At 54.9% G+C, this 24873-nt stretch overlaps 1 protein-coding gene across 3 annotated transcripts in view; it reads left to right on the top strand.

Annotated features, from left to right (window-relative positions):
* The window catches only part of ESRRB (estrogen related receptor beta), a 172892-nt gene extending 150499 nt beyond the window's left edge, over positions 1 to 22393 (top strand). For all 3 annotated transcript variants that reach the window (XM_086709203.1, XM_086709204.1, XM_086709202.1), the window contains exons 4-7: positions 5330 to 5440; positions 5929 to 6090; positions 14685 to 14954; positions 20824 to 22393. In XM_086709203.1, coding sequence (XP_086565329.1) covers positions 5330 to 5440; positions 5929 to 6090; positions 14685 to 14954; positions 20824 to 21068 — 788 coding nt within the window. In that variant the 3' untranslated portion in view covers positions 21069 to 22393. The remainder of the gene's footprint in view (positions 1 to 5329; positions 5441 to 5928; positions 6091 to 14684; positions 14955 to 20823) is intronic.
* The last annotated feature ends 2480 nt before the right edge of the window (positions 22394 to 24873 follow it).

Raw genomic sequence — 24873 nt, 5'->3', positions numbered from 1 at the left:
CCAAGGATGTTCAAGTCCATGAGGGGTTGTCTTGTGAAAGGGGGTAGTCTCATTGGATGGGATGGAGGGTAGGTAGAAAATGACCGAGAGACAGAATTTAGCTCAATACAAGGGGAAACTTTGATGAGGAATGGGCTGTCCTAAGGGAGTGAATTTCTAGAGGCTGGGGGGAACAGATGGAAACTGGGAAAAGGATAAGACCCTGAGAGTCTTTTGTTTCCTAAGCCTGCAGGGCTTCATTTGAACTGGTGCATCATTTCACTCAGACACTTGACTGCCTACCACCGGCTGGGTGAAAATGGAGCTGACTTGGGCCCTTTCCCTTAGCAACCCATTGAACTGAAAAGTGGATAGGAACAGAGGGAAACAAGCGCGAGGTGGCACACAGGGTGCAGTGAATGCTGCCGTGTGGGGCAGTGGCAGTGACGGCCTCCCTTGGCCTGTTGAACCACTGCCAACTTACCAAGCCTTTCCCCGCTGTTGTGTCATTCTGGTGTCACAAGAGCCATATTCGGTGAGCAGAGTTGATATTACCATTGCCTCCTTCCCCGTACCTGGTGATGACGAGACCAAGGCTATGAGAGCCAACTGGGCCAAGGCCGTTGAGACGGGTCTGGGACCTTGACCAGTGGATCCCATGGGGTGGCGTGCTTATGGGCTTGTGGCTGGGGGAAGATCTGGGAAAGCAGGCAGGAGGCCAGGATGCAAACCTGGCTCATACCAGACATCAATTGAGGCATAATCGAACCCAGCAGTCTACTTTTCTTAAGAAAACAGAATAAGCTGATAACTGATGCATGTATTGATTGGAGCCATTGACCATCCTGCTGTGAAGATCTGAAGGAGAAAATTTAGAGGAGAGATTACACCCACCGGGCCCAGGGGAGCTGTACCCTGGAGTAGCAGAGAGCGTAGGTACTGGCTCTTTTACTGGGCAGATTACTCAGTCGCCCGAGCCTCGGTTGTTCTCGTTTGTAAAATGGGGATAATTGTGCCTGCTTTTTTTTTTTTTTTTTTTTTAATTTTTTTTTTTCAACGTTTATTTATTTTTGGGACAGAGAGAGACAGAGCATGAACGGGGGAGGGGCAGAGAGAGAGGGAGACACAGAATCGGAAACAGGCTCCAGGCTCTGAGCCATCAGCCCAGAGCCCGACGCGGGGCTCGAACTCACGGACCGCGAGATCGTGACCTGTAATTGTGCCTGCTTTATATGCTGTAGATTACAAAGGGCAACACAGAGAAAGTCCTCCACAAATTAGGCTGTTCTCATGTTTGTTATTACTGTGACTTACCAGAGAATTGTATATACTTGCTGGGGAAAAATGGTAATAATAATGGTGATGATGATGGTGATAGTAAAAAGCTCCAGCTTTTTTTTTTTTTTTAATGTTAACTTTTGAGGGGGTTGGGGGAGGCACAGAGAGGGAGACAAAAGATCTGAAGCAGTCTCCACGCTGTTAGGGCAGAGCCTGATGTGGGGCTTGAACCCGTGAACTGTGAGATCATGACCTGAGCTGAAGTCAGATGCTCAACCAACTGAGCCACCCAGGCGCCCCCAGCTCTGGCTTTCTAAGCATCCATTGGGCATTGGGCACCATGACAGACCCTGTAATGGGACGGGGAGCAGCCCCTGGTCGTAGCGGTGCTGTTGGAGCTTGGATGTCTGGAAGAAGCACCCAGCCCCCAAGGGAAGGAGGCCCAGCCGTTCCTGTACGCATCAAGACTTTCTTGAACACCCACTACAGGCCAGGCCGTATCTCAGGACAAAGAACATTCTAGATGGAGGTTGTGACAGAAGTGGCAACTGCCCATCTCCTTGCCTTGCTAAGGGACCCATGCCTCTTTCAGGGTTTTGTTGAGCAGTTCCCACTCCTGCTACACCACCCGGGGTGGGTGTAGGGGAGAGCTTGTGAGACTGGCCTCAGGAGAGAAAGTCAGTGAAGTGGGGAAGGGCTCATCCTGGACTCTGGTCTGACCCCGGCACACAGTAGGTGCACAGGAAATGGGCCCCCTCCTCATCCTGTGTGAATGAAGTCGGGCATTCTCACTTTTAGTCTTACCAGCTTTCTAAGACAAAGCAGAGCCTGGTGGAGGGTTTGGCTCACGACATCCGGTGTCGGTGTTATAGGCGGGGGGGGGGGGGGGGGGGGGGGGAGCTGCTTTGTAGCTGTATCACTGGAGGATGTCAGGAAAACAGGACTTTCCCCACAAAACCTTCAAAGGAGGAGCCATCCTTCCTGCCTTTGTGTGCCTGCTCCTTCTGCCCTCACTGAGGGGGCCAGAAGGGAGGGGTGGCGTTTGGGAGCCAGAGCCCCACCAGCATGTGGGTTTAGCTCCTGCACCGGATGGGCCTCCTCTGTCCCCTTCAAGGTCCGGGCCGCTGCCGGTCTGTAGGATGCTATATTGCAGCCCTTTCCAAACACCGTTGTGCCTCCGAGTCACCTTGTTGAAGTGCTGACTCCCGTTCCTAGGGGGCAGCCTGACATATTTGCATTTCAGACAAGCTCCCGGATGATGCCTGGCCTGGACCACCCTTTGAGAAGGAGGGCAGTGGCCGGTGTCCCACCTGCCTTCACTCCGCGCTCTGTCACATGCATGCTGACTGAACTGCCTCCTGGTGACCACAGCTGTGCCCAGGGCTTGCTTTGGGCCCCACAGCCCGCCCAGCCCTGGTCCGGGAAGGGCTGGTGACTGCCAGGAGGGGCGGTTGGATGCCCCAAGGCCCTCATCTGCAGCAGGGTAACTGGGGAGTGTCCTGCCCTGTCTCCCAGGGTCTTCAGGGAGGCTGAGCCTCAGCTGGCAACGGCAGTAACCTGCTCACCTACTCAGGAACACACTCGTGATTGGCTTTCTTCCTGGGTTCACCTTCCAGATGAACTCTCCTTGTCACAGGGTCTGGTCCAAGGCAACCCAACTGTAGGCGTGGTCAGTTGCAATCCGCTCTGCCCCTCAAAGCGGCAGGGGAGTTCACTGGAAGCTTCTCAGGAGGCTCAAGGACCACACTTAGAAGCCAGACAAGGACCAAGGGAAGCTCCAGAAAGCCTAGGCACGAGAGATGCAGTAGCCAGGAGAGTGTGGCCCAGGGTGCCCACACCCCCGCTGCTGACCACCGCTGCAGCCCTGAGCAGCTCTCCCCCTCCGTTCTGGTGCCATTTGATCAAAGCTTCCCGTTAGCTGTTCCTGAGTCACCAGCCCATGCTTCAGCCTCCAGAGGGTCGAGTTAGATACCCAGACTTGGAGTGGGCACAGGCCCCCCCACTGCGAGATGACCCACAATAGGGGAATTAGTTTAAGCGGGAAGCAGGGGTGGGATGCTGGGTAGACCGTCTCCCCCCAGAAAAGTTTACTGCAGCCATGTTCAGCATCAAGTACAGGTATGTCAGACCGGGGGGGCGGGTGCGGGGGGTGAAAAGGACACCGCTGATGAAAATGCAGAGCAGTGACTGGCCCCACATAGAGTCCCCCTGGGCCATCTGTCTTGGTGGCTCACAACATCCTCCCTGCCCTCTGCCCTGAAGGAGGAGGAGGTCTGAGCCCTTGACTGGGAGCACGTGGGCACGGTACCATGCCAGTTCCCCACCCCAGTTCCCTTAGGGCAACTAGCAGTTGAAAGGCCGGTCCCTCTTATTCAGCACACAAAGTGATTTCGCTTTCTATGGCTCTCACTGCCCCGGAAACTTCCTCTCGCGTCCCAGGGACTTAACCGTAGTAGCTGTACATCCTCAGAAGCAGCCAGCAAATCACCCTTGGCCTGAACGGGATCTGAATCCTCGTTCCATTCGGTCACCCATATTGCTGCCTTCTGGCCTCTCCCCGGGAAGGGCCTGAGCTGCCGCCACTGCCAAGCTAGGAGGACAGGCAGGAGGAGGTGGCAGCGGGAAAGTGCCCTGAAGATCAACTACTAGGACTCTGAGGGTGATGCTGTTGACCTTTGGGGAAAGGAACAGGAAGTTGAACTTGACCTGTCACCTCAGAGGCTAAGGTGGCCACTGAGCTCTCTTCCTCTCAGGACTCTGTCTCTTACTTTTTTACTTTTATTTTTTATTTAGAAAAATTTTTTTTATGTTTACTTATTTTTGAGAGAGAGAGACAGAGTGTGAGCAGGGGAGGGGCAGAGAGAGAGAGGGAGACACAGAGTCCGAAGCAGGCTCCAGGCTCTGAGCTGTCAGCACAGAGTCCGACGCGGGGCTCGAACCCACAAACTGTGAGATCATGACCTAAGCCGAAGTCGGAGGCTTAACCGACTGAGCCACCCAGGCGCCCCACTTTCTCTCACTTTTTATGCATTTTAATCAAGGCCCGTTTCATGGTAAGCTTAAGGGAGCCGCTCTGTTTCCTGTAATAGTTCATACTTTGGAGCTAATTTGTTGGATCCCACCCGTTTTTCAGGGCAGGCCACATAGGTTGGTGTCCAGTCTGTGCTTGTGTGCCTTTGGATGAGGAACCTATTTGAGGTCCTGTCCACCCTGCAGGCTGGTGAGGGATGTCAAATGATACGAACATGTCTGTCTAGACTGCAGTTGCTGAGGGTGGGGTGGGTTCCTGGGAGGCCGTATCGACCCAGGGAAATAGCAGATCTCTGTAGGATCGGGCCTCATCCTGGGAAGGGATGTCAGTGTGGAGTGGCCACACCTGCTTTTGCACCTGCTGCTGGGAGACTTTGAGGCGTTCATTTTCCAGGTGTGGCCAGGACCACCTGCGTCCCCATCCAGGAGAGTCTGGTCCACGGCTACCCACGTCCCTGCTACTGAGGGTACTACCACTGCCTGGACCAGTCCTCACACTCCCTTTAGTCTAGAAGACAGACTGTAGAACTCCATCCTACGGTCTCTGAAAGTGGGACCCAGAAATTGACATCTGTAATGAACGCCCATTCAGATGCTGCTTACGTGAAAAGGCTGAACATTCTTGTTCTTGTTCTTTGGAGGTGCCTGCCAGTGGCAGAGAGTTCCTTTCCCGTCTTGCAAGCCAACTCAACCCTCCCTGGATTCACAGCAGATCTAAAATAACGAGTCTTCCTTCCCTAACGTCTAGAGGAGTGCTTACGTTGTGCTTTCCCTTTGCAGACAAAAGACTCAAGCTGTGGGTTGCTCGGGATAGATGTCAGGAGGATGCTGAATCCAGAGGCAGGGCCGGGCCCGGGGCAGCTGGGATGGGTCATTACCGTTAGTTGTTTTAGGATTGCAGGACTCCCTGGTTGAGCTGGCCATGGGGCAGCTGGAAAGCCATCTAGTCGTGGGGGCCGAAGCCAGTGTTGCGATTCCAGAGTTAGTGCTAACACCCCTGACGCTGAACAGCCTGACACTTTGCCCCTTTCTTCCCCAACAGGTGTGCGCCTTGACCGAGTGCGTGGAGGCCGCCAGAAATACAAGCGACGGCTGGACTCTGAGAGCAGCCCATACCTGAGCTTACAGATTTCTCCACCCGCTAAAAAGCCATGTGAGTGTCAGGGCAGTCCATGCTCCTTCTGCCAGCATGGGTACCTGGGACATCTGGCCCCCGTGGGGAGATGCCACCTTCCCGCTGCTGGCTAGAGACAGTGTGGATCCTGGGGAGGTGGCATTGGTGGCCGGCTGGGTGTCGGGTGCTTCAGGCTTCATTCGGAAGCCCTTTCCATGTGGGATTTACAGAATGTGGTTCCAAATGAAGCATGATCCTAAGAAGGCATGGGCCCGGGCATCCAGAACGTGTCGCCCTCACCTGCCACTCAAAGCAGGTTCCTCTCAAGAGAAGTCACCAGCAACTTCCCTTGGAGGGCTATTTTTTAATAGCCCAAATCAACACGGCCAGCAAGTTTGTGGAGTGAGAAGGGGAGGGGGAAGGGAGAGACTCCTCAGAACCCGACTTTTCTTTCCGAGTCACTGCAGGCTCCACCCCGGCCCCTCCTCCTCCCCCAACGTTCACATTCCTCCTCTGGTTGTTGGCAGTGACCAAGATTGTCTCCTACCTGCTGGTGGCCGAGCCGGACAAGCTCTATGCCATGCCTCCCCCTGGCATGCCGGAGGGCGACATCAAGGCCCTGACCACTCTCTGTGACCTGGCAGACAGGGAGCTCGTGGTCATCATTGGCTGGGCCAAGCACATCCCAGGTGAGTCCCGTAGGACCGGGCGGGGGTGGTATAGCCAGGGACTCTCAGCCACTGTCCCCACCACCGTGGTTCTGATGCATGGGAGCCCCGGGACCCAGGAGCCGTGTTTTCTTCTGGGCTCCTTTTCTCTTCGTGGGATTGGAGGTAAGCAGGTGTTGGGAGGTCCAGTAACATTCCTGAACTGCTGGGGGCTCTTCAGAATCAGTGATCACTCTCGAGGGTTGCTGATTGCTTCTTACAATAGGTGAGATTCAAAGAGCAAGTTCTCTGAGTCCTTCAAGACCAAAGGGTTTTCTTGTAGACCTTATTGGAAATGTGCTGGGAAAGTGCAGCAGAGAATTTGAGTCTCTTGCTTCCTTTAGCGGCCGGTGGACTGGAGTGGTTAAGAACATGGGCTGGGGAGTCAAAGTCTGGGATTCAAAGGATTCAACATCTGGGTCTGCGGCTCACTAGCTGTGTCACCCTGGGCAGGTCACCCGGCCCCTCTGTGAACAGGGAATAATAGCAGTACCTCCTTCGTGGGCTTTGCCGTGAGGATGAAATGCAAGGATGAGTGTGATGTGTGGTCCATGTTCACGTTCACTGCCGGCTCACTATTGCCACTTGCCTGATCTTACGGGAGGCCCATCCCTTAATAGGTGGCGTGGAAGGTGCATGTAATAAATACGTTTCAGGGGATAATGGACTCCGGGTACGGCTGTTCGCTGCGTGTGGCCCACGCCCTTCCTTCAGCATCCTCCGTCTGGACAGATGGTGGAAGCTGGTTTTTAATTTTATTTTTGTAGACGCCGATACCCACGTGTTTTGCATTACACACGTGTTGGGGAGCTTTCGAAAGCCTGTGCAGTTATGCCTCGTAAGGTTTCTACAGCTTGTCTCATAGTGTGGTGGGGACATCCTGTTTTCCTCTGGCAGTCATCCACCACGGACTCGGATTCTTACTAGCGATGTGACACGGGGCAGTTTATCTTCCTGTCTGTAGGTCCTCTTTGTGTGTGTCGCCGGCTCTGAAAAATGAATGTAGCACGCACGGTGCTGTAGCAAAGGTGTCTGAGACTTTAGATGCCAAGGCCCGCAGTTGACTGGGGGGAGTCAGAATGTTTGTATAGAAGACACGCGTGTGTGCACAACCTAGATGAAGGAGTCTTCCTGCGGACGAGGGCTCGGGAGCTGATGCTGGTATTACTTAGCTGGCAGGAAGCGTAGCATTCCTTGCGCAGATGGCCCCTGGCGTTCCGACTCGGGGAGGGCCTCACCGGGGATCTGAGCTGGACGCCCTTACTAAGGAGCTCAGCCTCTTGGGATTACACACTCAGTAATTTTGAATCTGGCCCGTGCTGATTCAGCACAGACGTGGGGTCAGGCCACTGCGTAAGACACCTCAGCCCGGATTGCTCCACTGACCCGGGGCCGAATCCGGTACAGCTCCCCCTGCCCCTCACATCTTGCCCTCCCCGCCATCACACGCTCCTCTTCCATCGCATCCCAGCGATGGCTCAGGGGTGGCGCCTGGCGGTCCCCCAGGTCACCGCTTCCTTCTCCTGCCACCTCTAAGGGGAGGCGTAGAACCAGGAGGTGCTGTCTCCCTTGCACCCGTTCCTCTCTCCTGTCTCCCCTCCCTGCAGCGCCATCTCCGATCTGTGCCCGACCACGAGGGAGGTGGGCCGAGCAGAGTGGCTGTTAGGGGCCCAGACTTTGGATCCAGACAGACCTGAGCCCTGATCCAAATTCTGTCCTTACTGGCCTTGTGAAGAGATCTCATTTTTCTGAGCTTCAGTGTCCTTGCCTGTGAATTAGGAATCGTAATAGATGGTACAGGGCCGTCAGCCCAGCCCCCGCACACAGTGGGTGCTTGATAAGTGGCAGGGACCGTGACTGTGTCATTGTCTTTGCTAATATTATTAAAAGCTTCCTTTCACATCTTCCTTTTCCCTTGTCCAGAGCTGGATTCTTTTTGATTAAAAAATAAACACAGGGGCTCATTTGTCTGTCTGAAACACTAATTTGCCTATTTTGCATAAATTTGCATGCTGAATTATTTGGGCCTGACCTTCTAGTGTTTAAGGTAAAATTAATTAATAGCGTCTCCTGCCACTGCATGTAAACCTCATATTAGGGGCGATGACATATCAAGTGCCTGATATGTTTAAACTAATCGACTTAATCCCATCTCAGATTAGACAGAAAACTCCCCTGCAGACCTGCTCACTGGCCTTTAGAGAGAGAGAGAGAGAGAGCCAGAAAGAGACCAGGTTTCTTAGCAGGGTAGATGCAAGCCAGGGCCCCACCCTGGGACTGACCTCAGCTCCTGTCCATCCTGGTTCCTGGACAGCAGAAGGTTCCTTAAGACCGCTCAGGTTAGCACTCTGAAGCAGAGCCCAGCCCACTTTCCTTAAGCAAGGAGACCACGTCTCATGACTCAGTACGAGCTAACCTCTCAGTATCTGTCCATAGCCTGGCATACAGAGGGCACTTCATACTTTGCATGCATTTATTGAGTAAGGTCTCTTGTTAGGAGTTGTGGCTGATACAAAGAAGTAGATTAATTTCTGCCCCAAGGATGTCATTTATAAATAAGGTGGATAATTTTGTTTTTAGTAAAATACTCGTTTTTAAATTTTTTTTAATGTTTGTGTGTGTGTGTGTGTGTGTGTGTGTGTGTGTGAGAGAGAGAGAGAGAGAGGGAGCATGAGTTGGGGAGGGGCAGAGACAGAGAGGGAGACACAGAATTCGAAACAGGCTCCAGGCTCTGAGCAGTCAGCACAGAGCCCGACGCGGGGCTCGAACTCGGAACAGTGAGATCATGACCTGAGCTGAAGTTGGACGCTTCACTGACAGAGCCACCAGGCGCCCCAATACTTTTTCCTTAAAAAGAATTTTTTTTAACGTTTATTTATTTTTGAGAGAGAGAGACAGAGACAGAATATGAGCAGGGCAGGGAGGGGCAGAGAGAGGGGGAGACACAGAATCGGAAGCAGGCTCCAGGCTCTGAGCTGTCAGCACAGAGCCCGACATGGGGCTTGAACTCACAAACCGTGAGATCATGACCTGAGCCGAAGTCGGACTCTTCAGCAGCTGAGCCACCCAGGCACCCCCAACAAAATACTTTCTCATGAGAAATTCTAAACATACAAAAATAGACCAGACCTCCATGAGGAACCTCCATGACACTTGCTTCAATATTACCACCCCACTGCCTGTTTCCCTTTACCTCTACCCTGTTTCCCATCTCCTGCACACTTAGCAGGCAGCAAGGAGAACCATGGGACAGAGGGATGCCATGGGCTGCGGGGGCAGAGGGCAGACGCTGAGCTAGGCCTTCAGGATTGATGGGCAGTGGCCGTGGAGGAAAAGCCCAGAAGGGCAGCAGGGCGCCACGAACACAAGTTTTCAGGCTGCAGGCCAGAAGCTAACATATGTACACAGGCGCTGAGCGACCCGCTTGGCCAGTAGGAAGGATCGTTTGAGCACAAAACTCATTTCTCAGCAGGCCCCCCCTCCCCCCCCACCCCGGCTTTCACTCACATGTTTGAACACACAGGACACTTTCATACGGGTGAGCTCCCTAGGGAGCTCGGGCTGATTGCGGCTCACTCAGAATAGCAGCCATTCCTTTGTTTCAGTCCGTCTGCAGTGGCCTTACCCCGCACGCCTGCAGGCTTTTACCTGGAGTTGAACTTTCCAAGTCCTGGGTTGCCCAGAGGATAAGCCCGAGTCTTTAGAGCGCCCACCCCTCGTTCCCCGGGAGCGACAGGTTCGAGCAAGGGGCAGCAGCCTTTAAGAGGCAGTGGGTATCGCTTGATGAATTGTCCTGTCACCCCAGGTGGCCTGGAGGCTCCGCCAGCCAGGGGAGCCCTCCCAGGCCAGGGTGACACGTGCACACCTCTGCGGGGGGAACCCCCCAGAGGCCTCCTCACGGAGGGCTCCTCAGCGGCCCTGCTCCCAGGTAGCCACCGTCTGGCTCTCGCTGGGGAGAGAAGAATGCCAGCGGCCGATGAAATATGGGCTGCCGAGTGACAGCAGCTGTGTCTGGAGTGGCCTCAGATCCTATAATTACATCTCCCTTTATTACCTCTGCTAATGGCCCTCCAGGTCGACAGAAACGATAATAAATTAACAGATTATGAACTCCACTTGCCACAAATTATGTGCTCTTTTTTTTTTTTTCCCTTAAATTCTAGGAGCTCATGCTGTCAAACCACTGGGGGATGGGGGCTTGGGAAGATCCTGACTGTTATCAGATCAGTTGGTGCAGATAAAGCAACTTTGTGGGGGTGGGCAGCAGGGCCCCAGGAGGGGAGGCGGGCAGGGACAGCCAGCTGGGGCAGGGCAGGACCTCCAGCGGGCAGTGCTCTCGCCCAGGGGCCTGGGCCACACCAGCCTCTCCCGGAAGCCACCCTGTCCTAGAATTGCTAATTGCTCGATGGAGGAGGAGACCCAGCCCAGCACAGAGAAGCAGACGTGGAGGGTGCTTGGCCGAAGGACAGGGAGGAGTGCTTCAGCCCTTGGTCTGGGTTTAAATAAAAGAAAGAGTATGTGCTTTTACCAAAGATGACGGGCAGGGACAGAGGGCTGGAAATTAGGAGTTCCAAATCCCTCATCTTTCTTAAACATCCTTCTGGGAATTTCCTGTGCACGTACAGCCACTGTGTGCGTACGTGTGTGTGTATGTTCTCTCCCCACCATGAGACCATTCTAGAACAACTGCTCTACATCTTGCTTTTTTTCATTGAATTCTATAACATGGTAGCACTTCCCTTGTGCTAGGCAGTGTACTGAGTACTCTGCACGTTAGCTCATTCAATCCACACGGTCCTGTTAGGGAAGTATTATTATTATTCCCGTTTTACAGATGAGGAGACTGAGGCACACAGAAGTGGACATACCCAGTGTCACAGCCAGTGGTCAGCAGAGCTAGGATTCTAGGGTCTGGTCGTGCATCTGTGTCCTTAATAGTTAAGTCCTCCTTACATTCATGGGTGTCTTTCCACACCCACAAAAAATAGTTCTACCTCATTCTTTCTGGTGGCTTCTAACGTGCCATTCGTTTAGCTAATAATTATGTTTATATAGTAATTACACGAATCACATTAGTTACATTTAGGTTGTTTCCTGCTTGAGGCCATTACAGACTGATGGAACAAAACACCCTTTCACATTTATCTCTGTGTATTTGTGCATCCTTTTCTTTCTGGGAGAAATTCCTAGCAGTGGAATTTCCAGGTTGAAGGAAGCATGCCTCTTGTTTTATGCTGGATTTAGTTTTATTTTGGGACATCTTAAATATGGACAGGTTCAAAGACCAAAACTAGGTAGAAATGTGCACACAGAGCCTTCCCCTCCAGCCCTGTCGCCTCCCCTCCTTCCTCCTAGAGCTGTTTTTATATCTCGTTCTTCCTTCTAGTGTGTCTTTTTTTGAAGTACTAGAAAGTATTTGAACTTTTTAAAATCTTAGGACATACCACATATTTCCCCCCCTACCTTGCACAAAGAGAAGCAGCCTCTATATACCATTCAGCACTTTGGAGAGTACATTTGGATTTTCAAAGCCCCTTCCAGCTCCTTTCGGAGCCACTCAAGGAGAAGGAGAGAGGTCAGGGGCCGAGGGCCAAGTCCACTGCAGAGAGGTCCGCACACAGGCCTAGGTCTATCCTCAGATGGTGGCCCAAACTCTCAAAGGCGCTGTCCCCTTTCTCCCACCACCTGCTCCCCTCCTCCCAGAGGGCAGGCCTGTGTCTCTGGCTTCTGCACGACGGGAAAAGGTGCCGAAATTCAAACCCGTGGCTGAAGGACTGAGAGGGTCTCAGCGAGTTCTTTGGGCCCATTTTCTTGTCACCTAGGAGTCAGGGTCCAATGGCATTTGTTGTGCTCTGTGCTGGGAATATGCACTGCGCATCTCCCTTGTCCCAGCCGGCGCTTGGCAGTGGGGGTGGGGAGAGGGACAGCAGCTCACTCCCGCACCCTGGGGTGTGCTCGCCAGTGGGGCCCTCGCCACCCTCTTTAGAACCCCTCCTACCCTGCAGGGTTCAGCCCCAAGTCTCCTTCTGCAAAGCCTTCGGCACATTCTTGTTTGGGCCAAGTTCTCAGAGCCCTCCACCCCCCTTGTTCTTCTCACTGCCCCAATTTCAGGGTCACGGCAGAGCTCAGTGCTCGGGGCATGCCTTTCCCTCCTGACCGTGAGCGCTTTCACGCAGGGACCCCTTCTGGTTGGAGCTCACCGTTCTGCCCACAGGGCCTGGCATTTAGCAGGTGCCCAGTGAGGAGGTGCTGGATGAAGGAAGAGACCAAAGATGCTGTTAACGTGCCTCTGGTGATGGTACCTTCGTGATGGGCGTCACAGGGGTCCCTTCTCTTTCGTTTCCAGAAGTCTCGCTCTTACCTCACCTCCCTTTTTGCAATTGTCTGTTAATTTTGCCCCGTCCACCTCCTACATCTTCCCTCCCGGTCTGTCTGCTTCCAGTGCAGCCCCCACGTCCCTGCGTGCACACACCCTCGTGAGCTGGCTGATTGGGATCTGTTAATTAATGTCGCCCAAGCCCTCTCCCGCTCAGAGGCCCGATAAGGGAAATTGGATGTCCGTTCTATCTGCCTTTTATTACCTCCCGGCTCTCCCTGCCACCACAGGCTGCCACACACCCCCGCTCACGCTGGGATCCAGACAGCACGCATACACCTGACCCCTCTCCCCAAGGAGGTATGTCAATCCAGGCCTGCCCCGTCCATCAGTGTCATCGCTCAGCTCTTTTGATGGGTGCCAGCAGCCAGGTGGTGAGCCAGGAGCCCCAGGAGTGCCCCCTAAGGTTGAACATTCGCGCACTGGTTGGAAAATGGAGAGGGACCGTGGGTTTTAGACTCGGGGGACCGCAGGTGAGGGGTGGGACAGACTCCACGGAAACCCAGAGCGATGGGCCTGTCGAGAAGCTCAGGACCACCCCGGGCCTCCAGCTGTGCCCAGAAGGAAGAAGAGGGTCATGCCAGTAGTGTGCTAATAACAACAAAAACAGTAACGACAGCCACGGGCATCACCCCTCGGTCAGGCTCGCCGGGCACCGCCAGTGTAGCGAACAGAGGGGGCCTGTCTGAAAACCACCTCTTCACCCTCGAAGCCCCCGCATCAGCGCTGCACCCACACGGGGTGAGGTGCCAGGGCGCCAATGCAGCGGAGACCCACATGGGCAAACTCAGACCCGGCCGCCCGGGATGCATGGTACATACAGATGGCTGTGTGGGTACTCTTCTTTCCGTCAGTCCGGCGGCATCCGCGTGGGAGCCAATCTTGGAATTTCTGGCCGAAGGTACCACCTTGTGTTTAGTGACCGAGAAGTTTAAAAATCAACTTCTTCCCTCCCTCCCTTCTCCTTCCTCCTCCTCCTCCTCCTCCTGCTCCTTCTTCTCTACCCTCCTCTCAGATCAAAATGTTAATTGTTCCGGGATGCCTGGCTCCGTTGGTTAAGCATCTGCTTCTTGGTTTTGGCTCAGGTCATCATCTCACAGTTTGTGAGTTGGAGCCCCGCGATGGGCAAGAGTTAAAAAAAAAAAAAAAAAAAAAGATGTTCATTGTTCCATGCCTGAGTTAAGTACATGTATAAAGCGATTCCAGACACTTCTCATTTTGCACATGAAGACTTTTCATCTCATCGTTAATAGCAATAGCACGAGCTCACTGAACATGTTGTATGTCCCATAATCGTTGTCTTATTCAGACCTCGTGGAGAGTCTGAAGCAGGTGTTGACAGTTATGCCCATTTCACAGAAGAGGATGCTGAGGTTTGGGGCAGTTACAACTTTCACACGGTCAGCCTGCAGCTAGGAAATGGGGAGTCAGGGTTCAGGCCCAGGCAATCTCCCGAGCACATTGGACAAGACCATGTCATAATTCAGGAGCCATCCCCATCCCAACCTCCTTTTGCGCTGGGGTCAGGTCAGCCTTCTTACTAGCAGGGAGGGGGAAACTCCCATGATTCTAAGCTCTCGGAATGCAGGACGGCTAGGGTCATCGTTAGGTGGAGAGTGATGGCCAGGACGGCAGGGGTCTGACCCCTGGAGGAGAGGCTGCTCTGTGAGAAAGTGCCCCCTGACCCTTGGGGCTCTTGAGCTCTTAGCAGCCCAGGCTGTGGTCACTAGGGGGTCACTGGCTGGGAACAGCTGAGTCCTCTCTCCCGGTTGGGCCCCTGGGTCGGCACACACAGCTGAGACTGTGCAACGTTAAAATGCCAAAATGTCCCCTGGTTGAGCAGAGAGAGGGATCTGGAAAGTCCCCAGAGGGAAGGGGACCCAGTACTGCCGCCTTTTGATCCTATTACGAATTTAAAAACCCCTTCAATTACAAACACATTTAATTAACCAAAAAAAACCTCTTCAGACGTTTGAAAATAGCACAGAACTAACAACAAGAGTGATAATAACAATTGTCAACATTGACCGAGCTCTCATTACATAAGTCTTTTCCGTGAATTCCCCGTCTGACTCACTGGCCAAGGGAAGGACGAGGAGTTCAGCAGGTACGGAGGGAGGGGCAGGATCGGGGCCCGGGACCACCTCCTCCAGCCAGCCCTCCTGACTGCTGCTGCCCTCCTTGCCCCCTCTTCCCGCAGGCTTCTCGAACCTCTCTCTCGGGGACCAGATGAGCCTGCTGCAGAGCGCCTGGATGGAGATCCTCATCCTGGGCATCGTGTACCGCTCGCTGCCCTACGAGGACAAGCTGGTGTATGCTGAGGACTACATCATGGACGAGGAACACTCCCGCCTCGCGGGGCTGCTGGAGCTCTACCGGGCCATCCTGCAGCTGGTGCGCAGGTACAAGAAGCTCAAGGTGGAGAAGGAGGAGTTTGTGACACTCAAGGCCCTGGCTCTGGCCAACTCAGGTAAGGGCGGGCACGGGCCCCACGGTGGGACCTTCCGGAGGTCTTCTTGGGCCCCGGGGGGCACAGCCCCGGAGCTCGTGAGCGGGGCCACCGTGAGAGGCAGGGTGGCGTGAAGATGCCCGAGGTTCTTGTCACCAAAGGTTGTGCAAGGGGTTGGCCTGGAGCTAAAAGAAAAGGGCGGTGACCAAGGCCCGCGATAGGTGCTTCCTGAGCCCTTGATTTGCAGGGCGTTCTACGAACTGAGCCTCTGCTATCTAGCCCAGCACACCGGTTAAGGACAGAGGCTCTACAGTCGCTGAGAGTCAAATCCTGCTTCTGCTACTTGGGCAAGTCGCTTCCCTCTGTGCCTCCTATTCTTTATCAGTAAAAGGGGAACAATGCAGAGTCCCTCCCCCACCAGACAGTGGAGGGGGTTTATTTGTACATCATTATGTTACACTCACAACACGCTGGGCTTACAGTAAGCGTTGAACCTGCTAAATAAATTAGCTGTGAACTTACTTAATTCTTAACAACCCTGTGAGCAAGGGGTTCATGATTTTTACCCCATTTTATAGGCGGAGGAACTGAGGCTTGGAGAAAATTGCCCAGGGCCACACTGTCAAAGGGTGTCGGAGCTAGGACTCAAACCAAGGCCCTGTCCTTGCAAAATCAACCCCCAGCTCGTAGCCACTCCTTGAATCTTCCAGTCAGATCGCTCAGGCACAAGAGAGAGAAAACCTTCCCAGCTGAGTGGTCTGGTCTGTCGTTAAGAAGGAGGGCTTCACGTCCCACTCTTGATTTTGGCTCGGGTCAATGATCTCAGGGTCGTGAGATCGAGCCCCGTGTCGGGCTCCGCACTGGGCAGGGGGCCTGCTTGGGATTCTCTCTCTCCCTCTCCCTCTCCCCCTCCTCAGCTTGTGCACGCTTGCTCGCTCTCAAAAATAAAAAATAAATAAAAGTAAAATAAAACTCTTTAAAAAAGGAGGCTTCGCCTCCCTTCCTTCAGCCCCTTGCAGCTCCTGGCTGGAATCTCTGGGGACGGGGGCTGGGCGCTCATGATGCAAGTGAGCGAGCTGGACTGTCATCTGTGTCCACGCTTGGGGAGCACCCACCGTATGCGGGGTACTGTGCCAGGCAGGGGGTGGAGAATGCAGGAGAAAATCAGGCTCCCTGTCCTAAAGAGAGACTGTCATGCAGGCACACACAGTTCCCCAGGGCAGTGCGTGTGCCTTGCTCAAGTCTGGTCACATGGACCCAAGTTCAAATTTTAGCTCTGACACTTAGTAGCAGTGTGGCCTGGGCAGGTTGGCAACCTTCCTTAGCCCTGTCCTTGTGTGTACAATGGGGACATTCCAGTACCTTCTCCAAGCACTTTGGTCTTGAATGACCGACTGAAGATACAGCACTTAGACCAGTGCCTGGCCTAGAGCAAATGTTCAATAAATATTAATTATTATCATTATTATTAATATTAGAGGAAACAGAGTGTTATCCGCACAGGGGAGAGGGACAGCTGGTTCCCAGGCGGAGACGGTACAAACAGGGTAAGCGACCGGTTTGCAGGGATATGGTTCGGTTTTTAGTAAGTCCCGTGTCCCGGGAAACCTCAGTCCCTGGCGAACCGAGACCGTGGTCCCCCTAACAAATGTTTTCAGAGAGAATGCAGGGGTGCTGCCGCTGCCCTGCTCAGCCCCCCTTTACTGGGCTCGTGCTCCCCTGCCCCAGCTGTTGAGTTGTGCTGCTGATAGCTCACAGCTGCCCCCTCGGCCAAGATCTGCCATCACCCTCCGTGCCCGGAGAGTCAGGCACCTTGGCACCATCAACTAATGGCGACCCACACAGGGGAACAAAAGGCTGGACTCTTGGCAGGGCGAGATCAGAGCCCTAGTGGATCAGGCCAAAGCGGAGGCCACGTCCTCACCTTGCTTGTTCCCACCCTCACCCTGTCCTGCCTCCCTCCTTCCCTTTCTCCTGAGAGCACACCCTCCAGAAAATCTGTGCACCCAGACCCTGGTCTTGGGCTCTGCTTTTGGGGATCCTGATCTAGTGTAGAGAGGGAAGCATTTCCTTTAGTGCAACTCCCTTTTATTAATAAACAAATGCAAGAGAATGATTAAACTTTTACATGCTTCTATACATAAACTATACATCTTTTACAAATTTGTTTTTAATATTTATTTTGAGAGAGAGAAGTAGGCAAGTGGGGGCGGGGACGGGCAGAGAGAAAGAGAGAGAGGTGAGAGAGAATCCCCAGCAGGCTCCGTGCTGTCCGCGCAGAGTCTGACTCAGGGCTCGATCCCGTGAACCATGTGATCATGACCTCAGCCGAAAACAAGAGTCGGACGCTTAACCGGCTGAGCCACCCAGGCGTCCAGACCGTTTACGTATTAAGATTCCAAAATGGTAGTGTGTTCTTTGTTAGAGAATGCCGGGGCTGTTGGGTTTTTTAAAAGTAGTTTTCAATTTCCAGAACGACTGAGCAGGTGGCACTACGGTGTGGGCACCCATCTCACCCTCATCCCCCACGCCCGCACGGGTTCCTCTGTCGTTCACATCTTGTATTGGTGTGGCAATTTGTTACAATTAATGAGCCAGTATTGATACATTATTATTAACAAAAGTCCCTGGTTGCCATCCAGGTTTTACTCTTTGTGTTGTGTGGCTCTATAGATTTGACAAATGGGCAGTGACAGGCCCCGCTCCCCCTACCCCACCCCCCCCGCCGGTCCCTACTGTACACAGTGGTCCCACCCCTCGTGAGCCTGTGCCACCTACTGAGAGGGAAGCACCTCAGCCAGCCGTTGCAGGGGGCTGGGGGTCTGTGTGGGCGGAGGGGACTCGGTGAACGCAGAGGACACAGCGTGGGGACAGCGAGGCCCGCAAGGCTGCCGGGCCTTGGAGGGCACATCTTTGCTTTTAGACTCTCCTGACACTTCATCCCTGACCTCGAGCTCGGGCTGGCCCATGCGGGGAGGAGGAGGGTGAAGAGGTGGGGTGCCGCTGTCACATCTATGCCACCCCTCAACATCAGGCCGTGACGGCGTTCAGATGGCTCCGTAGCTCGGCTCTCGTCCTGATCTCACAGGCACGTGCGTGCACACACACAGGCGCAGAGACATACACATGCATGTGAAGATAGGCATGCATGCAAATACAGATACCTACACGTGCACACACATACATGCACACACACATGCATACACTCATGCACACATACATGTGCGTGCAAATACAGATGCATACACGTGCACACACACATGCACACATACATATATGGACACGTGCACACAGACATACACACAGGCTTAGGTACACATACATGCACATATAGTTACACACACACGAACACGCATGCAGACACATGCACTCATACACATGTTCACAAATACGACACACATACACGCGTGCACACACATGCAGATGTGCACACGCAGGCGCACACATAAGCACACATGCACACACAGTACCTGGGGACTGACAGTGGTTCAGTGACACGAGCCCATCAGGAGATTCAGCTGGATCAAGCTTCGCCTGAGTACGCACTGTCATGTCATGGGAGACGAAGTTCCAGGAACCTGCGCTTCTGGCCCGGTGGCACCTCCCAGGCCATCCTGTGGCTTACGTGCCGGTCCAAGTAGTTCAGAACAGAGAAGGAGGAGTTTGTGACGCTCACAGCCCTGGCTGCATAGTCGAGCAGTCAGCTGTGGGCAGGAAATGGGGGAAAGCCTAGGCCTGCTATGAGTAAGGCCAGAAAAGTAGGTTGGGGTCAGACCAGAGGCTCTAGGGCTAGGCAGGGGGTAGGAAGGGATTGGGGTGCAATAGGGTCGGTCCAGGGAGCCATGAAAGGTTGTACAGCAAGGTAGGAAAATCCCCCAAACAGTGTGTTAGCTGGAGGAGAGACAGGTGCCAGGAGGTGGCTGGAGTGGTCCTGGTGGTGGCCCACGGTGCCACTGCTCAGGCTGAGGGCATGGGATGGGACCACTCACATGGGGCTCGGGGGCTGGCTCCAGGCAGAAGAGTGACGCACATCAGAGACAGGCCGGGGCCCCCAAACCACAGCCCCTCGGGAGCCTGCCGGCCATCTTTCACCCCAAGTCCCATCTCCAAGGCTCCTTGACAGCAGAAAAAATTCATAGCCATTGATTTTGTAATTAACAGTTTATCAATGCCATCGATACAGACTCACTGATGGATTGCAGAGAAATTAATCTTGCAATGTTATTTTATTTCATTTTTGGTCGAAGGCAGCTGCCAATTTTGGCCTCCTTGGGGAGGGTGGGGGGATGGGGAGAGGAAGCTGGCGGGAGGCAGGGAGTCTGGATGGCCACGTCCCAGCCTTACAGGGACCAGTGCATCTCGAGTGCACATTCTGGAAACAGCTGAGAGTGTAGGAGTGGAGCCATGCTCCATTTCCAAGTGGAGAAGGAGTCCTCGCTGCTCCAACAAGGTGGAGGGTATGGGGCCAGTAATGCCCCAGCGCACTAAAGGCACTTGCCCCCCGGCTGAGTCCTCACCGTGATGACGGTATTACGTTTATTAGGCGGTTTCTAAGTGCCTGGTAATGTGCTATCTCTTTTAACCCTCACCACGACCCTATGAGGTAGGAGGTATTTGCTCCATTTTACAGATGAAGAAACAGTCTCAGAGAGCCTAAGTAACTTGGCCCAAATAACACAGCGTCTAGGACTTGAGACTCTCGCCTTCCTCATTCTGCTTTTCTCCCAAGAGAAGGCAGGACCCTGGAGGCATGGGCTGAGTGTGGATCCAGAAGGTCAGAAGGAGTCACTGGGGTCAGCCAGTTGGAGCAGCTGCCCTCGGCAGTCTGGTACCTAAACTAACCCAGCACGCGCAGGAATCGCCCTGCTCTCTTGAGGAACTCTGGGGCCTCGCCCCGCCTTCCTGGCAGCCTCCCCAGAGCCTTCGGCTCACTTGACCCAGATGCACCCTTGCTTCCTGCCTCTGGCAGGCATCAGACACTGCGGTTCAGTGTGGTGGCTCGAGAGCTTTAAGGAGTGTCTGAAGAAGGCTGGGTGTTTTCCCCGAGGCTGGGGAATGAGTTCCAATACGTTGCCTTTGCTTCAGCCCCGACCCCGCTGTAACCCAGCTGTCAGCACCTGCCCTGCTGGGATTTAGGTAACTTTCGTTTGAACCCCCAGTGCCTGCCTGAATCCAAAGCCCTCCTCAGGATTTTTGGAGAGCTCCCCACGGCACCCTCCGTCACTGTGCCCCATGCGTCCTGCCAGGCCATCTCGGTCCCCCAGCACAGGGCACCTCCACGCAGAGCCCAGCCCCTTTCTCTGTGTGTGGATTCCGTACCCGGCATTCTGTCAGGTTAGTGATGTCCCTGAAGACGAGCTGGTGATGATGCCCCCGGCTGGGCATTTCCTTCGGGACAGGAACTGTTTTCCACCCTTGACCTGTATTAACTCATTCAACCTCTTGAGGTAGGTATGGCTGTTACGTCATTTAACGAATGAGAAAAACAGGGCACAGAGAAGTTAAATGACTTGCCTAAAGTCACACAGCTTGGCAAGTGACGGACGCAGGATTCCAACCCACCAGGCTGGCTCCAGAATCCTCCTGGCACCTCCAGGGCAGTGACGGGTCGGCTCACATTCAAGTCCTTCAGGGTCTCCGCCGCCACCTCCTGGTGGTTTCTCGAGAGATGACCTTCCTAGATACAGATCGCTCCCGGGGTCCAAGCCTCCGCTGTGTCATTGGCCTCCGTGACCTCGGGCTGGCCGCTTATGCTCTGTGAGCCTCAAGTCTCCTTCTTTGTAGAGCGAGGATTTGGAAGGCCACCCCGCAGAGGCCCAGGGGCCCCAGGGTGGAGCCCATCCCCCGGGGCGTCCGGTCACACCCGCTGACGCGAGCCCTGTGCCCACAGATTCCATGTACATCGAGGATCTGGAGGCAGTGCAGAAGCTCCAGGACCTGCTGCACGAGGCTCTGCAGGACTACGAGCTGAGCCAGCGCCACGAGGAGCCGCGGAGGACGGGCAAGCTGCTGCTGACGCTGCCCCTGCTGCGGCAGACGGCTGCCAAGGCCGTGCAGCACTTCTACAGCATCAAACTGCAGGGCAAGGTGCCCATGCACAAACTCTTCCTGGAGATGCTGGAGGCCAAGGTCTGATGGCCCGGCACATGGACCGACTCCCACCCGCGGACAGACCGACCGACCCGACGCGGAGACCTCCACAGCCACCAGCCTCGACCTTCAAGCCCTGTATCATGGCCACGAGCAGTCCCCGAGGAAGGGGCTTCTCGCCTCCCGGCTGCGTGCAGAGTCCTGGGTGCAGCGGGGCCGGGGAACAGGGATGGGAGGGCAGGGCGTGGGCTCACCTGTGACTGGCTTTTTCTCTGGTATGTTTTTCCTTCTCCACGGGCAGTGCTGACGCCCGGGCCAGGGCTGACTCCCTTGAGACTAGAGACCGTGGAGGAAGCCCCGCCTTTCCCACCAAACCACCAAGAGACAGCAGCGTATTTCCTACCCCACCCCCACCCCCCCTCCCCACCTCGTGGACTGGGTGGCCGGTGCTCAGTGCCTAGGACGCCCCCGGCCCAGGCTAGGCGCCACCTGGAAGTTTTCCCTCCCCAGACGGCAGGTGCTTTCTTCCAGAGGCTCCGCCTACTCTGAGGTTCTCTGGGGCCCCTCAGGAGGCTGCGTACCTTCCCCGGTCCAGACCCAGATGGCTCCCACCCTCCGTCCTTCCTCTCAGTTTGGCACACTCCGCTCCCGTTAGGGACTCGCCGTGGAGGGAGCAACTGGCAGAGCTCGTGCGTTTTCCCGGGCACACGCCCTTGTGTGCTCCCACCTGCCTGTCCCCGCTGTGCTGGGGCCCACCTGCCCTCCTCCCCTCCTGTCCCGGGAAATCCCTGCTACTTCCTGCCCCTACCTCAGAGCTCACTCAGTGGGTTCAGCCAGCCAAGGTGACTTCCGGGTCCACAGCTGGGAACCGCACTGGCTCAGAAAAGAGCAGGGCCCAGGCGATACTCCCCAGAGCTCCTGCTTCTTGCCTGCTTCTCACCTCCCGCCCTTTCAGCCTTCAGGGCAGATCTGGAGCAGGTGGGCCTGTGGCAAGGCAGGGAGTGTAGGGACCTGGCCCCATCTGAGGGCACCCTGGGCACTGATTTCAGGCTGGCGGTCCTGGGAGGATTGGGGCAAGATGGGGGAGGCTCGAACCAATCTTTGCTGAACACAGAAAGGCCTAGAAGTAAGCAGGCAGGGGATCCCCAAAGACAGGGAGCTCAGGGGAGGTTGCCAGCCTGCCTGCTACGTCCTGGCTTCTGGGGACAGTGGACACCAGGACTCCCCGTTCCCTGCATTCCAAAGGGTTGGGCGAATCAGTGCCACAGGAGGGGTGCTCCTGTCACCCTGGACTAAGGTGCGACGTAGGTCCCTGGGGACACTGAGAAGGCCCAGCTCTCTGGCGGGAGCCCCCGGTCTTCCTGGCTGCTGTGTAGGAGCCCCCGGTTTTCCTGGCTGCTGTGTAGACTGACCAACCACCCTGGTTGGCCCTGAACATTCCTGGTTTTAGCACTGAAGGCCGTGTCCTGGGAAACCCCTCAGTCCCAGGCAGATGGGGACGGTCTGTCTTCTGATTTCTGTGAGTGGCCTCAAAAGTCGGTTGTAACCCGCTCAGGGCAGCCCTGAGCACCTCGTGTGCTTGCACACGGGTTAGCGGGTGGCTGCTCAGAGGATCCCCCAAGGATGGAGGTGGGGGGGGGGAGGGTTCAGCGTGATGGGAAAAGCCCCTCCTACGCAGCTGCCTTGTGAAGCAGGGTTCGGGGCAGCCCTACCGGGGACACTTGTGGGGAACACACACGTGCACAGGCAGGCGGGATGGCTCACCCATCACTGGGACACCGCGGGGGCCGGGTGCTCGCTCCCAAGCCCCGCAGCTCTCCGCGTAAGGCGGCTGCGGCTGATGTCATCTTGCCACCTTCTCCACATCAGACGCTCCTGAATTTCTGTGCTGGGACCTGCTGAGGTCACCCCAGGCGGGAGGGCTGGCCGAGACCCAGCAGCTGCAGAGTGGCTGTCTGATGTCCTCATGTAGAAAATACCATGGGTTCCAGGAGGCCTCATGGCCCAGTGACGTGCGCTCCTCTCCTGTTAGCCGGTGGGGAATCCAAGGCCAAAGCCACGGGACAGTCAGCATTGTAATGATCGTCCGAGATGCTTCATCCCTAGGTCTCTGGGAAGTCCCAATCTGGGTGGACACACCCGCACCTCAGCATCAAGGGACCCGGGCAAAGACCCAAGTCTGACAACCACACCCTAAGGTCCGAACCCGAGGGACCTCACGGTGAGAGAAGTTGGGGTCTGCTCCGTGGGTGCCTCCCCTAGCCTTTCATCGTGCTGTGTGCTTGAGGAGGTGGGGCTGAGGGTGGCATCTCGTCACCCGGGTGTCCCTTCCTGCTCAAGCACGACGACCTGAGCGGTCCGCCGCGGCAGGGGGCTGTGCCCCAGCTGGGGTTTGCTGCCCATCCTTTTTAGGGGGAAGGATCTCAGCTAACGGTACAACTGGTTTGGGGTGGGTGGGTGTTGGGATGGATCTGGTGCCCCTGCAAGGGTCCTGCCTCTAGAGCCTCTCTCTAGCAGCGAGGGGAGCTGGTGATCCCGGGGGCTCTGTGTCGGCGAGGTGTGCACTGCTCTCACACTTGAGCCCCAGTGGCGACAGGAAGTGGTCCGACGGGAACTCGTCCGGTGGGAAAGGCCCTGGTGTGTACCAACGGGCATTCAGAGAAAAAGTCTAGGCCAGCTTCTTAGCTGGAGGCCTTGCCAGCTTTGGGGCCTCCGTGGGAGGCGGTGGGGGGTGGGGGGGGGCCCTGACTTGGTGGGGGATGCTGAAGTGAGGAGAGTTTAGGATGCCCCATACCCCAGATGGGGTACTTGATGGAACTCAAGTTTGCCCCCAAATCTGCTGTTCCTGGAAAATCTGTAAAGAGGAAATCACCCTTCCCACTTGTATTCTCATGATACAGGTCATTGAAATGAACCAAGAAATAAAATGTGAAAATCCAACCACGGAGAAGGTGGTATTGGCTGGGTTTTGTTTGGTCCCCGTGTCCTGACCCTTTTAAAGCTTCTAGACTGTTTTTTGTCATGATGTGAACCTTGGTAGTGGCACCCAGGTTTTGCACACGGGAAACTTGGATTGTTTCCCAGGCCACAATTGAAGAAACCAAGTAGGAGGATCTCGAGACCAGAGGGGGCATCGGTTGGGAGACCAGGCAGGGCTTTAGGACCCAGAATCTGCACCCGCCTCTGTGTCAGGGGCCACCCTTCCCTCCTCCAGACTCTCCCCTCCTCCAGACTCTGCCCTCCCCCTGTGCAGATGGGAGAAGTCAAGGGTGGGGGGGAGCAGTGACAAGCTGGTGACAAGAAGACAGAGGGGCCCATGCCCACGGAACAGCACCAAAGAAGAGCACTATGTGGAAAGAATGTTTTATTTTCGAATAATGATTAAAAGGCTGGAATGGCTTAAGATGTATATATTTTTTAAAATGGTCGTCCCTCATGGCATTGTCCACCTGTACGCATTTCCGCCTCTGTACGTGTTCTCCCCCAAGCCCCCACCCACCCCATGTAAATCAAATGCGCTAGGATTCTTCCGTCCTGGTCCCATGTATCTGGAATCTAATAAATAAGGAACAGCCCATTGGAGAGTTTCTTCACGTTACCTTTCCGGGCTTGCTGTCCCCCGGACAGCATTGCCCTCAGGCCAATGGCCGATGTCTAAGCCTGGCTGCCGGGAGCACCAGCCCAGCCTCAGAGTTTTCTGGGCGTTCAAGTAGTCATTTTAGCATGTTCAGCAGCAAAACTTCAGGAAGGCAACTTGAGAAGTAGGCTACAGCTCTGAGAAGCCCCCTGCTACTTTTTATATTTTGACATTAATGTGAAGCACTCTAATCTTCACCGATGCCAGAGAAAT

The sequence above is a fragment of the Puma concolor genome, chromosome B3 (genome assembly GCF_028749965.1).
Source record: "Puma concolor isolate L17-30 chromosome B3, mPumCon1.1.hap2, whole genome shotgun sequence".
Taxonomy (NCBI): Eukaryota; Metazoa; Chordata; class Mammalia; order Carnivora; family Felidae; genus Puma; species Puma concolor.
The sequence above is the reverse complement of the archived record's forward strand: the minus strand, read 5'-3'. Positions and strand labels throughout refer to the sequence as shown.